This window comes from Thermobia domestica, chromosome 16 (genome assembly GCF_964235325.1).
Source record: "Thermobia domestica chromosome 16, izTheDome1.hap1.1, whole genome shotgun sequence".
NCBI classification, from domain to species: Eukaryota; Metazoa; Arthropoda; class Insecta; order Zygentoma; family Lepismatidae; genus Thermobia; species Thermobia domestica.
The window spans coordinates 185,616,561-185,630,706 of NC_137469.1; the positions used below are offsets into that span (position 1 = coordinate 185,616,561).

General features: G+C 35.1%; 1 protein-coding gene across 1 annotated transcript in view; it reads left to right on the plus strand.

Moving 5' to 3' along the window:
• Nucleotides 1-8,597: 8,597 nt before the first annotated feature.
• The window catches only part of LOC145673560 (putative peptidoglycan muropeptide transporter SLC46), a 256,012-nt gene continuing 250,463 nt past the window's right edge, over nucleotides 8,598-14,146 (plus strand). The window contains exon 1 of the mRNA XM_081743383.1: nucleotides 8,598-8,859. Within this exon, the coding sequence (XP_081599509.1) occupies nucleotides 8,835-8,859 (25 nt within the window). The 5' untranslated portion in view covers nucleotides 8,598-8,834. The remainder of the gene's footprint in view (nucleotides 8,860-14,146) is intronic.

Here is a 14,146-nt window from a genome sequence, read left to right on the forward strand (position 1 = left end):
GTTGCATTAGATATCTAAGCAGTTCCTAGTCTATGGATAATTCAAGCAATGCTAATTAAGGTCTTTCTAGCAAGCACTTCTGCTGTTCATAAACCTTACGCATTGGAGTAGGAAAAAAAAAGAAAAGAAAAGAAAGAAAGAAAGAAAGAAAGAAAGAAGTAAAATTGGTAATTTTGCAACCGTGACTCACTCGGGCTCATGCTCTCTATCCTCAATGGAGCTCACGTTCGCTAATCTCAATGAGGATCACACTAGTCAAGTTTCTCACTAATTCGAGCTTGAGCTTGATATTTACTGTGAAATTCTCTTTAGCTCGATCTCGTAATGCCACACGTCCTTTCTTGTTTTTACATTTGTCTCACCATTTTCGATTTATACGGGTGGCGTGGACTTTTCAATTAAGTTTTTGTTTTCATTTTGACCCGCCGCCATTTTGCATAGGGTTGTCGTAGAGAGTCGAGACTTGCTCCATTTTCCTTCATTTTACAACAGATTTCAAACGATGTGCTACTTAATCCCCCTTGCCATTTGAAAATTTTTAGTTGGATCCCGTCTGGGGCCCTGCGGGGAACCCTGGGGCAAACTTTTTAGTAAAAAGTTTTTACCCCAAAAAAGTGTGGCCTTGAAAATGATGGGATACATGTTCACCGAGTTTTCCATTTACCCAATCGTTTCCGAACAAATGACTCGGTTCAAAATATTCTAGCAGATAATTTCCTAGCTATGGCTTTTTAAATATCTAGAAATTGGCCATGTTTTTGGCCAATATCACGGGAACGGTAAGCCATAGAGATATGATATTGGTGGTAATCAATCCCTAATCGAATGTTCAACATTTTTGTCCTGATATTAATTGGTGGCCACTGGCCAACTGGCCATTGGCCAAACTACTGGCCAGTTGGACAGTGACTACCGGTTCCTATTTGGTACCAAAATGTTTACCATCCTTTTAGATATTGATCAACACCAATATGATCTCTCTATGACTTACGGTTCCCGATATATGACTACTTAAATTTCTGTAAATCGGTCATTTTTTGGCCACTATCTTGCGAACGGTTAGATTGACGCGAAAAATTTAATAATTTTGTCTGTTAGTTTTTGATGCTTTATCTAATGCAGTGTACAAAATTGAAAAAATTGCAAATAACAGACAGACGGACAGATAGACACACAGACATAGAGAATTCAGTAACGAACTTTTTAAGTTCGTTGAATATGTTGTAACTCACGATATCCCGCCCGGTGACACGTGTAACTTCGGGATTCGTCTAGTTATAACATATCCAATGCGAACACAATTGTCTCGTTCGGATCTCAGTGGAGCCACTCCCTTGTCAGTAAGCAACTGTCTTCTTCAAATAACAAGTTGTTATATCTCGAATTATTTTCTTGGAAGATATTTCTGGTAAATACGATAATTTATTGTAATACCTGTAATTCTAGTCTAAGATACACGATATCGAAAATATGGCATTATAGACTAACATAATAATATTCAAATGTTACACTGGAAAATAAAATCTTTGGAAAATCGCAAAGAGGAATCTGACATTCATGTTCACAGTCATTCCTCATTATTTGATTTTAATTATTACTTCATTATCAACGAACTTAAAAAGTTCGATACTGAATTCTTTATGTCTGTGTGTCTATCTGTCCGTCTGTCTGTTATTTGCGATTTTTCAATTTTGAACCGTGTATTTGATAGAGCTTCAAAAACTATCAGAAAAAGTGATTAAATTTTTCGCGTCACTCTTACCGTTCCCAAGATATTGACCATAAAATAGCCGACTTCCAGAGATTTAAGGAGCCATATCTCGGGAACCATAAGTCACAGAGAGATCACATTGATGTTGTTCATTACCTAAGAGGATGGTGAACATTTTGGTACCAAATAGTAACCGATTAACACTGTCCAATTGGCCACTGGTTTGGCCAATGGCCAGTTGTATAGTGGTCACCAATTAATATGGGTACTAAAATGCATACCATCCTCTTAGGTATTGACTAACACCAATATCATCTCTCTATGACTTACCGTTCCCGTGATGTTGGCCAAAAATGGCCAATTTCTAGATATTTAAGGAGCAATAGCTTGGGAGCCGTAACTTGTAGAGAGATCATATAGGTGTTGATCAATACCTAAGAGGGTGGTGAACATTTTAATACCAAATAATAACCAGTGTCCACTGATTAACTGTCTACTGGCCAACTGGCCACCGTTCCCCAAATACTGGCCAAAAAGTTCAAATTTCTAGATATTTAAGCAGCCATATCTCGAGAACTGTAAGTCATAGAGAGATAATATTTTACTAATTACTAATTTTTGCGAGGTAGGAACAATGACAGTTTTCCTTCCCGCTCCATATCTCCATTCTTTTTAAGTTCGTTCTGGCAATGCTCATGGAACATTCTCAACTGGTTTTATTCTGTGAAACTGTTAGAATTAATTATAAGCTGTGTAGAAACGCTTTCAAAATGCATTAAAATTATAAATGACAAGTAAAAGGTGCCTTGCTGAGCGTACCTTGTAGAGGCTCCCTCAAGTATGCTCCCCCGCACCCCAGGGTATGCGCGCTCTTTATCGCTGTCACTGGCTAATATGAATACGTATGAAACAGATGTCAGGCAAGGACAACTAGCGGTGTTTCCCATACGATCAGACGATGACTTATTTATGGCACGAGCCATAGTAAAAGGCGGCATAGTTGAAGAAACTACACCCTCTCAGTAACCTAAATTGCACGAAAATTTCCAAAGCAGGTTCATTGACCTGACTACCGCATGTTGCCCACTTTGTCCAAGAGCGGGATGGTTTGTTTCTAGCTTTCCTACCGAAAAGCATTTGTCTGGAATGGTGTTTCGGAGACAATAAAATAAAGAAAATATACTAGGCAGAGAGAGAGCAGGGAGGAGGGAGTGTACCAATTATTCTTTCCTCTAAACCAGCGTTTCCCAACCTTTTTCAACTTGCAGCACACTACGGGTGTAACATGGATTCTCGCGGCACACTTTCGCACAGAGAAGAAAGCTCGATCACTGGGTTTTCCTCGTGGTAAATCACTATGCTTATTTTTCATTCTAATTTAAAAGGAGAAAATAACTGCAATGAAATGTTGGACTCAGGTTATTAAAAATACGCTTACTCTTTCGAAAACTGTATCCAACCTTTTACTAAGAATGAAGATCATTAAATAACGAACGAACAAATAAATCTATTTTACTTTTAAAACACAAATGTAAATAATTTATCGAAAGGATTGAATGATATTTTAAATTTTCAAGTTACGAAATAGTCTGTAACGATAAGGAAGCAATAATGGTCATAACAATAACAAATACTTTTTTCAACATTAGAAATGTACAGAAAAGTAACACGGCATGAAACTTAAAATTGTAGATTCATAGTAGAGGTTCATAGTAATGTGCAATACAAATATACATTTTCCCCTACGTTTTGCAATTTGATTGCTATAGAATTAATAATTTTGTTTTGATATCCTCGCGGTACACCAGTGGCCCATTCACGACACACCAGTGTCGCGGTATTTTCACTGCTAGCTTCTCATTTTAGATAGGTATATTTACAACAAAGGGGGGTAGCGTGCACCTTTGCACCCCCCTAAATCCGGCCCTGTCCAGAAGTTATGTAGCCCTATGACGTTCATGGAAATAAAAACACAATAGTTATAACTATGCTAAATTACTATAGGCTGCCAATTGCTCATTCAGAGAATTTATGATGTTCACTTTATTGCAATGTTCTTATACAGACTAGATATAGGCTACGGATAATAGTTTTATACAAACTAGATAATCAATTATTATTATTATTATTATTATTATTATTATTATTATTATTATTATTATTATTATTATTATTATTATTATTATATTTGAAGTACAATAAAATATCACGACATTAATTACTAGTTTTAATTAACTGAATTGAGCTGAAAATTAAATCTTGATCTCGGAAGATTAACTATTAAATTTATGCGTTCTGTACCTTTCTAAAGTAATAAATGCTGGAATTGGTTTCAAGGCTGTTCCTGAATGAATAATTTCTTCATAATAATATTAAAAGTTTTAGAAAAATTTTCGAGACATTCGAGTCGAGTCGAGATTTTTATGAGCTGTCTCGACTCGACTCGTGTCTCGACTCGAAAATTCGAGTCGAGAAACACGTTTGTCTCGACTCGTCTCGAATTTTACAAAGTGTGTCTCGACTCGAATCTCGACTCGAATTCGAGTCGAGTCGAGTCGAGATTCGAGACATGTCTCGACTCGTGCGCATCCCTACGTGCATCCAAATGTCATGACATTTATACCAGTTGTCAATGAGGGACTACGCCATCTACCGGTAAAATATTACAACAGATGGCACTAGTGGTACTATTTGTTTTCAAAAGTTCGGTTTCTTTTGGAATGGAGGGTTTATTGTTCTACCGCCCAGATAATTAATATTACGCCAACTTTCCTGAGATAGAAGTCCCTTGAGATGATAATCGATTAATGCTATTTTGCCTGTTTTAATCAGTGGCGGCTCTTTAGATTTTGGCTCCCCAACAAAAGAGTTTGAGCCTTCTAGACAGGAACGTAATTTTAGGAAATTGAAGGGGAAGCAAAGAAAAGGGGTCTACAGATGCCAGACATCCGCAGGGCTCGAAGGAACAGAGCCTGTGGTCAGGAGTCTGATCCCCCAGAAACTGTCGGATTTACTAGAGTATCGCATATTTGGCAAGAAGGTTCTTTAAACCTCATTCTGCGTACTAGGGACTCATGCGACAGAATTCGAAAGTAGGGGCCTCTGAATGCTTAATCTGTAAGATCCGTATTTGGAGCCCTATAATTTTGTACTTGAATTGGACTTCAGAGTTCTCATGTGTTGCATACTTGGAAGGAGGCAAAAGTAATTAAAATTAAACGCTTCTCTGAGGTTTTCTCAATTATTTCAATTTCAATCAAACAATTTGAATTCTAATGCAGTAATCAAATGATGTTACAAGTTAACTGATTGTTTTAAATCCTTTTCTGTGTCGCTATACATGGGGCGCGGTAATTTTGGCACCGGAAATTTTGGCACCAGTGGTTTTGACATGGTAATTTTGGCACCGGTAATTTTGGCACCAAGAAACGAAGCAAACGGAAATTTTGGCACCATTGATAATTGAAGTACAGAAAATGTGAGAAAATACTCTGAATGTAATAGATATTTAAATTAACATGTTATTAACTAGGACTGTTCCAGCACGATGAATCAAACCAGTGAAGAATGTACAGTCAGCGACAAAATTTCTTTCAATTCTGTAAAATTTATTTGCCTATAACTTTGGAATTGATGGACTGATTTGAGAAGTTTTCTGTAATTTATGGAAAACTGTATCTTCTTTGAGTTGCAAAAGACTGCACTATGTTCACTGCACTGGGTTTGTATTTTACTTTCAAGTGCAAACAGTAACAGCTGATTCGAACCATGGAAATTGAAGTACAGAGAAAAAAAAAATAGAAAATACTCTGGATATAGTAGATATTTACGTTCACATGTTAATGACTAGAACTGTATCAGCACGAATAATGAAACCAGGAACGAATGTACAAACACCAGTAAAAGATAATATTGGCAGCTTCATTAGGTATTCAAAGCAAGTCAAAATGGAAATTATTTTTTGAACACAAGAAAACTTAAATACACACTTACGCAAGAAAAATTAACAAATCAATAAATGAATTTCAATAACACATGATTTGCAATAATATATGTTTCACAATAATCCCAATTGTAAAACATAGCACCTTTAACTTTTGTTGTGCACAACATTAAATGAAACAGCATGCAAAAATTCGTGCATGCTCTTTGTTCCAGCATTGTAGGCCAAGCACAAATTTTGAAGTCTTTTCTGCAAACGCTCATAGATCCGCTTCGTCTTCTTGACTGGACGCTCCCCTACAGCAATCTGGAACAGTTCTAGTTAATAACATGTAAATTTAAATATCTATTACATTCAGAGTATTTTCTCACATTTTCCGTACTTCTATTATAAATGGTGCCAAAATTTCCGTTTGCTTCGTTTCTTGGTGCCAAAATTACCGGTGCCAAAATTACCGTGTCAAAATTACTGGTGCCAAAATTTCCGGTGCCAAAATTTCCGCCTTTCCGCTATACATATCAAGCCCGATATGTTAAACTGAATATTAAACTTACAAATCAAGATAAATCAAAGAGTTGAGTTGATTTTAAAGTTTAACGTCCCGTTCAGCAGCGAGGCTATATGAGACGTGGATCTACTGATTAACGTGGAATCCGAACTACATGAGCTCCCGCCGGGAATCGAACCCGGGCCTCCCACGCCAAAGGTGCGTATGCCCAGATAATTAATATTACGCCAACTTTGGGCTACTACTACTGTGATTCTCTGACCTGCCTTTGGTTGCCGTTTTCAGGAAGCATAGACGGTTTACACGTAATGAATGTTGGAATTTCACTACTTAAACATGCGTGTGCTAATGTGGAGCCAATCCAACACCGTCTCCTTTGTATTGCAGTGTTAATGGTCAACAGTGTACATACCCACTGGCCACAATATGGGCACGGACAGCCTTAAAGCGCAGATCAAGATTTTTCAGTTGCATCAGAAGATTACGATTATCGGTGAGTTCAACGGGAAATTTTGAACCTTTCAATCAGATAATGAATATCCGAATAAAAATCCAGATAATGAATATCCAACAGCATTGCCAGAACGAACTTAAAAAGAATTAATTTTTCTTATTAACTTCCACAGGCTTCATACCAATTGTTCTATGTACTCATTAAACAATTCTTGTAATATATCTATCCATTTATCATTTCCTTCAGTACTAAATTTTTTCCACATGTTTTGTTTAAGAGTTATATTAAAACGTTCTACCATACGTTGTTTTACGAAGACACATGCTCAAAATTGAAAAATTCGCAAAATATCATCTCTGTGTGACTTAAGGTTCCCGAGACATGGATTCTTAAATCTCCCGAAATCGGAACATTTTTGGCCAATATCTTGGGAACGGTAACAGTGACGGGAAAATTTTGATAATTTTCTGAGATAGTTCTTCGATAAGAAAAAGAAGTGCAGTAGGTGGTATATCCACCTTAATTATTTCCATCTGATAGATATAGGTTGAGTTGGTAACGTTACTCATTTTTTCTGATATTTCATCTGAATATTTGTACTATATTACTTGTAAACATTTATTTTAGGACGAGCTATAAACTTTATCATTCCGAAAAAGTGAATGTAAAAATATCTTAGATGAACTAATAAGTTATGTTGAAAATCTATATTCCACTGCTAAAGAGACGAAACTAAGTACACAAAACTAAAGATTTTTTTTTTTTTTTTTGTCTCCTGTTTGTATCCGTACTCCTTATATTCTCTCCAAATGACAATGTCAGAATATTTAGTAGACTCACATGGCAACACTGTAAAAGTACAGCGAAATACAATAAATACAGTAGATAATGAAACAAGAATTTTAGGAATTATTCAAAAAAAAAAAAAAAAAAGGCACCAAAAGAACCACAACATTTTTGAACGGACCCTAAATCGAGTTTTTGCATTTCTTACGGAATAAACACATCATACTGAGTTGAATGATAGTTTGGGTTTGGCTACACTATATGTAGTTCTCCAGATATAAGGTCTACAACAACATTTTTGATTGAAATGTATTGGATCTTTTGATCCAGAAATGATCATTGATATTAACAAAACGACCAATGATAATAACTATTAAACTTGTTTAATTTTGATATCAGTAGCGTAGGCCCTATTCCTCTTGGTTGTGAAATCTCTAGCACTATACTCGTAAACACTGTCAGTACTTAATACAGTGAATAAACGTGTATTGTTGAAATGCAATAACAGGGGTATAGTCGGTAGTATTCTTGGTCAGTAAACAAACGTACACTACATTAGTATTTTAATTTTTCGAAGCAAACAAATATCTAATCTATTACGGTGTTAATGTTGCATTAGTCCGTGACGTCATTTGTAAGTAAACAAGAGCTCAAATAAGAACTTTGTGGTAATTGCGAAGTACTTTTTCTTTTCTTTTTTTTCATTTATAAAAGAGAAATCTTACTACACTTTCAGTTAGACATTCCAGTGTTGGATTCGTGGCATCCATGTAGTAGGGAAGTCCCACAGTTCGGGTCCTTGCTCGGCTCGACTCAAGGTTGTTAGGCGCCGGCCAGGTGACTATTAGAACCGGCGAGTAGTGGTAACACCATGTCAGTCTTCCAGTAATAATAATAGCGACTGGCAGTGGGGAACCAGCAATCTTAAAACAACTTTTTCTTTCAGTGAAAAACAGTACGTTTAAGGAGTTGCGTTTCGGTGATCATTTTTCGTATGTACGGGCGTGAGAAAGCTACATATTCGCAGCACGAGTTTTTACCTTTATAATTAATGCAGTGTATTTGAGATATGCGCTAATTTTGTTGCGTGATGCAGCCAGCTTAGAAATGAAAAGTAGGAAGGCAATATACACTTGGAAAAGAACATAAACCACTTTTAAAAAGATTTTTTTTTTTTTTTTTTTTAATGAAACCCTTGACTGACAGATGACTACACAACACTTAAAAGTCCAACTTCCTACCCGGACTCAATGCCCCTCGATTGTTGAAAAGTTTCCATGAGTGCAAGTGGAGCATCGCCTTTGGGATTGATAGCCAGTGGGAAGAAAAGCGAAAAAAAAAAGAAAAAGAAAAGAAAAACAAGAGATCGCACAGCCACCTGGCGAAGAAGTGAAGTACCTCCTTTGCATGGAAAGAACATCGCGTACGTGACATGGGTAACCTAATCTTCTCCAGAGGTAAGTGGAATATAATTTTAGTAACTTGTCACGGAATCTTCGGCCAGTCATGTTTTATTATTAGACTAGCCTTGAGCAAAAATTTTATATTTAGTGCGAGTGTTTAGATTTTAATTTATTATTTTCTCTACATTTTCCCCGTTTAAATTTCAGAAATTGCGAAATATATTGAAGGAAATACATATCAATGCACTACGGAAAACTGAATGACTTCTAAAATAAATATACATGTAATCAGTGGCGGATCCAGGATATGATCAAGGGAGGGGCTAAATCCATAGTTTGCAGATTTATCCCGTATAAAGCAGGGTTGAAACCCATTTTATCCAGTATATACCTGAGCGTCAAGGAGGGGCTATAGCCCCTATAGCCCCCCTTGGATCCGCCCTTGCATGTAATAAATTATACCAAGTGTATTCACCGCGTAGCTCTCCACCAGACGAGCACCCAGAAATTTTTGTTAAGAGGGGTCCAAAGTTTTTGTAGTATTGAACATGTGTTATTTTGTAACTGAAAACATAAGTAATAGCTAATCACGGCCATTTATATTCTCAGAAACAAGAATTTTATGAATGATAAAAAAATGCATTAAAAGATTGCGATTATTAGTTTTTGGATCAGGGGCCACAAAATTTTTGAACTTCTCCTAAATCGAGTTTTCGTATTTTCTACGGAATAAGCACATCATAGTGAGTTAATCGATAGTTTGGGTTTGGCTACACGATATATAGTTCTCCAGATATAAGACCTACAATAAAAGTTTTGATTGAAATATATTTGTTCTTTTGATCAAAAAATTGTATATACAATTAGATTATTTTCATAAAAACAGAAAGAATACAGATGAGGCGTAAATCTGAGGGCCGCGTCAGTAATTTCTCTATTAAAGAAGTATAATTGTGTTATGAAAGTGTAAGAATGTTAGTCGACTTACGAAGTTTTAGAGGGGTCCGACCCGGTTGACCCTCGTGGGGGTGCACCCCCTTCTACAAACAATTGAGCATTGCACTTTGCATACCCTTTGTATTCGTTATTCCGTCGTAAGTTGTCTATCTTCACTGGCATTACTTTTCCCAGAAATTGAAATATTTATATCGAGCTCTAGTCCCCTTTATTTCAACAGAATTCTTTTATATATTAATATAATGTATCAATTCTAATGTATTTCTTCCCCTTCCACTTTTGTATGTAATTATTGTTCTTAAAACGAATTTATTAACTCCTAAATATTTCTCTGAAACAAGGTGCATCATATAAATGTTTTTTTTTTTTTTTTACATAAAAATATAACATATTTTCGTTCAATTTTCTACGTATATGTAATATGTACAATGAAAATAACGGACTTTTTGAATTGAAGAATAACTGAAATTTAAACCGCTACTATCTTTTAGTATACCTCAGTGGAGTAATTAGGATTTTGTTTCGGAGGGCTATGCACAAAACGGGGAAGCAGGGGCAATTGCCCACCTGAGTTTGAGAATTAAATGTTTTAATCCATTGTCTACTAATATACAAGGAAGAAACGTGAAACTCATATTTCGGTGGACGATCTTAACCCCCCCCCCCTTCCCGCCTCGGGCAAATTGAAATGATGCTCCTGCAAACACACGTTGAATTTGTAATTTCATTTCGACGTAACAGATTTTTTTTTAGATGTAAATATTCAAGTTTATCTGCGTACGTTTCTTACCAGGAAGAAAATGTTGAGACAAGTGGAAGCTGAAATATACTGTTTGCAGTTTCAATGCCAAGAATTGCAGACTGGTGAATCTTATGTGATATGATACAAAAATTTAGTAGTGAATCTAACCTTTTATTCTATTCATAGAACAAAAAGGAAGCATCCTCTTGGCCTACCTAATTTCCCGGGCTACTTATTTCCCTCTCTTGGTTTTCTTTAATTCAAACATTTACCTTTCTTTATAACTAAACGATGTAAATTTTCCTTTGCTATAACAACTAAAGTCCCATTATGTTGATTTCTGTGCAAGTTGGTGTGGAACACCAGTTTCACTTACTAGCTCCTGTTAGTTTTGGTGTTACTGACGACAGCCAATTTGAATCACAGCTTACAACGATCGTAACTATGATAGGAGAAACGAAAGAAAGTAACAACTAAGAAAAAGAAACAGGAGAGTAGAATGGAAGAAAGAAAGGAAAAAAGAACGCAGTTCTCACATGGAATAAATTGACAAATACAGTATTACTTCTGAACAAAGTACCTATGAAAATGAAAAGTGAATGAAATGCTTAGAAGTAGTAAGAAGGATTATTGTTATACGTTGAAATCGAAAAACTAACAAATTTATTTCGGGGCGGGGGGGGGGGATTTTGAGTCCGATAGCCCCCTAAATATCCCACTGATATACCTTCTTTCGACAAATTCCTAATAAGACAATGTTTCAATTAGTTTCGTGTTGTCTTTTAGCTATTACAGTGTTATCTGTAGTACTAGCTAAAAAAAAAAAATCATTGTACATATTGGACATACGTAGAAAATCGAATAAAAATACGAATTATGTTTTTATGTAAAATATATTTTGTAACAGTTTATATTACTAACTTCAGTTATTTAGCACGTTAATTACATATTTCCCTTAAGTTCGTCAAAATATCTCATTATTGAACTGTAATTCATTCAATGAATATTCAATGATAACACAAAATAAAATAGATTTAAACTTTATGCATTTTCCGAAGACTTTTCCACATTTTTCTTATATTGTTACAATATTTCTTCTTTTAAATTGAACATACATCCATTCACAATGGCGTCCTTCAGTATTATATCTTAACTGCCTAGATATCTGTCTGGCCACAGAACCTAACAACACAAATGTACAGGTCTGGCCGGAAAAGAAAATGATATCTCCCGTACCGGACCATTGTCTATAACAATATTTAGATATTAATACAGAGTATGGTTATTATCGTTACAGTTTATATGATATACGTATTTCGTTCCTATAGAAATATTTGTGAGTTCAATAATAAATTCGATCAGGCCCGTATCCACGGGTGGCATGGAGGGTCGGCCCCCCAAGTTTTTACTGGCGTAAAATTTTCACGGTATGCTTGCAAAACGAACTATAATATGATTGAATCGGTCCCTCTAAATTCTACCGGCCCCCCTAGAATTTTTGGACTGGCTATGTAAAAACAGAAACTAGATACAAAAAATAAATAAAATAAAATAAAATAAATAAGTAAATAAAATAAAATAACCGTATCATTCAGTTTTATAGACAATCATTCACAAATTATTCTTTGATTCCTCGACATCACTAAGTAAAGTTATTTCCTTCGTATTTTAACTGCATTCTGTCCAAATAAGTAAATTGCTACACTATATGTAACAAGAATAAAATAATATTTCGGTAAAATTTAAATCCATGAAAACTGATGATCGAAAAACGCAGAAGAAACATTTCCAAACCTGAACCTAAGAAAGAAACTATAATAATAATAATAATAATAATAATAATAATAATAATAATAATAATAATAATAATAATAATAATAATAATAATAATATAAATAAAACCGAAGGTTAAACACATATTTATTTCACTTCTTGACTAATTAATTAATTAAATAAATGTGTGCAATAGGCCTACAAATTATTCGACTCCTTTAGCTTAACCGGCATAACTGTGGGACGTAAAACTTGAAGATTTAATTTCTTTTCTTTTCGTACAAATTATAAGTAATTATTAAAACGTTTACTTTTTATGTAAGATGGGATTAAGTAGTCAAGCTTCAACAGAACAATGTTCTACGGAATTATTCGAAATTAAGTCTTCTAAAACAATGTTGTGTAAAGTCATAGTTCCAGTTTTACCATTCTTTCTCGTAAAGGAATGTAAAAGTAAAGTAAAAAATGAAATGAAATCTTTAAGTTTAACGTCCCACGGTTATGCCGGTTAGGCTAAAGGAGACGGTGATGATGAGAGATGAGTGAAATGGTGGAATGAAGAAAGTGGGAGGAAACGGGAGAACCCCGAGAAAACCCACGAGCACGGTGTTTGTGCACCACAAATAAAAGTAAAGTAATCATATGAATAATCCTTATATTATAACATTCAGTCGTCAACTGGTGAGTTTGTCAAGATCTCATAGGAGGTCATAAGCAGATAACATACACATATACGTTGTATTATGTATTATACGAGTGTATCACGTATGTGTAATTGGCCATAGTGGTGTACGCAGGGGAAATTTCGAGGTTTAAGCCCACCCTTGAGAAAGATATCGAAAATAAACATTTACTATATACACAAATATCAACCCTGCCCTGAAAGGGTATGAGATTAAATGCTAAAGGAGACGGTGATGATGAGTAATGAATGAAATGGTGGAATGAAGAAAGTGGGAGGAAACGGGAGAACCCCGAGAAAACCCACTCACACGGTCTTTGTCCACCACAAAGTTCACTTGGCGGGGGCTGGGTTCAAACCCGGGACCCCAAGCACCAGAGGTGAACGCTCTACCACTGAGCCACCGCGGCCCACCTGATTAATGGAATGATATCAAAACATTATAATTGTTTCTCCTTTGAAACACATAAATACAAGTCTAAGAAGCTTGTATGAAAAGCTAAATCACTCAATAATTCGACTGTTTATAACAATGTTTCCTCTTAAGAATTTGCTTAAGGTTTTACAGAAACAGATTATTTTCATATTATCAGTACACGTTAAAATCATTTTCACTGAGTTCTTTTGTCTTTAATTATTAACTTGTGCTCACATCAAATCTACAAGCATTGGCAAACACTAATAGGCTAAGCTACAGGCTAAGTATCTCAATCTCATTTGACAATAATTATTAAACGTGATTAGTGATTAGTTTGTGATTAAATACGCTGCCTTAACTAATTCAATACGTATTTTCCCAATCCAACAACCAAAACAATAAAAGATATACAAGGTATTCTTATTTAATTCATAGAATATTGCTCTGAGACAAACTTAATATCTTAATTTAACGGAAAACAAAATATTGAAAATGATTCCATCTATGTGAAAATACTACCCACGGGTGGAATTAGGCAAAATTTTCACAGGGCAAAGTAAGAATTGGCCCCTCCTAGTCCTAGCCTATATTTTACATTTTATTACAGTGATTTTAATATTTTAAACCCATTTTTCAAAATGATAAATTAAAACTCAAATACATGATATAGGCACATTTAGTACTTAAAAATATATACATGGTATCAATTAAATTGTGTTTATTATTATTATTATTTATGTATTGATATGTATAAACAGAAACCATATCG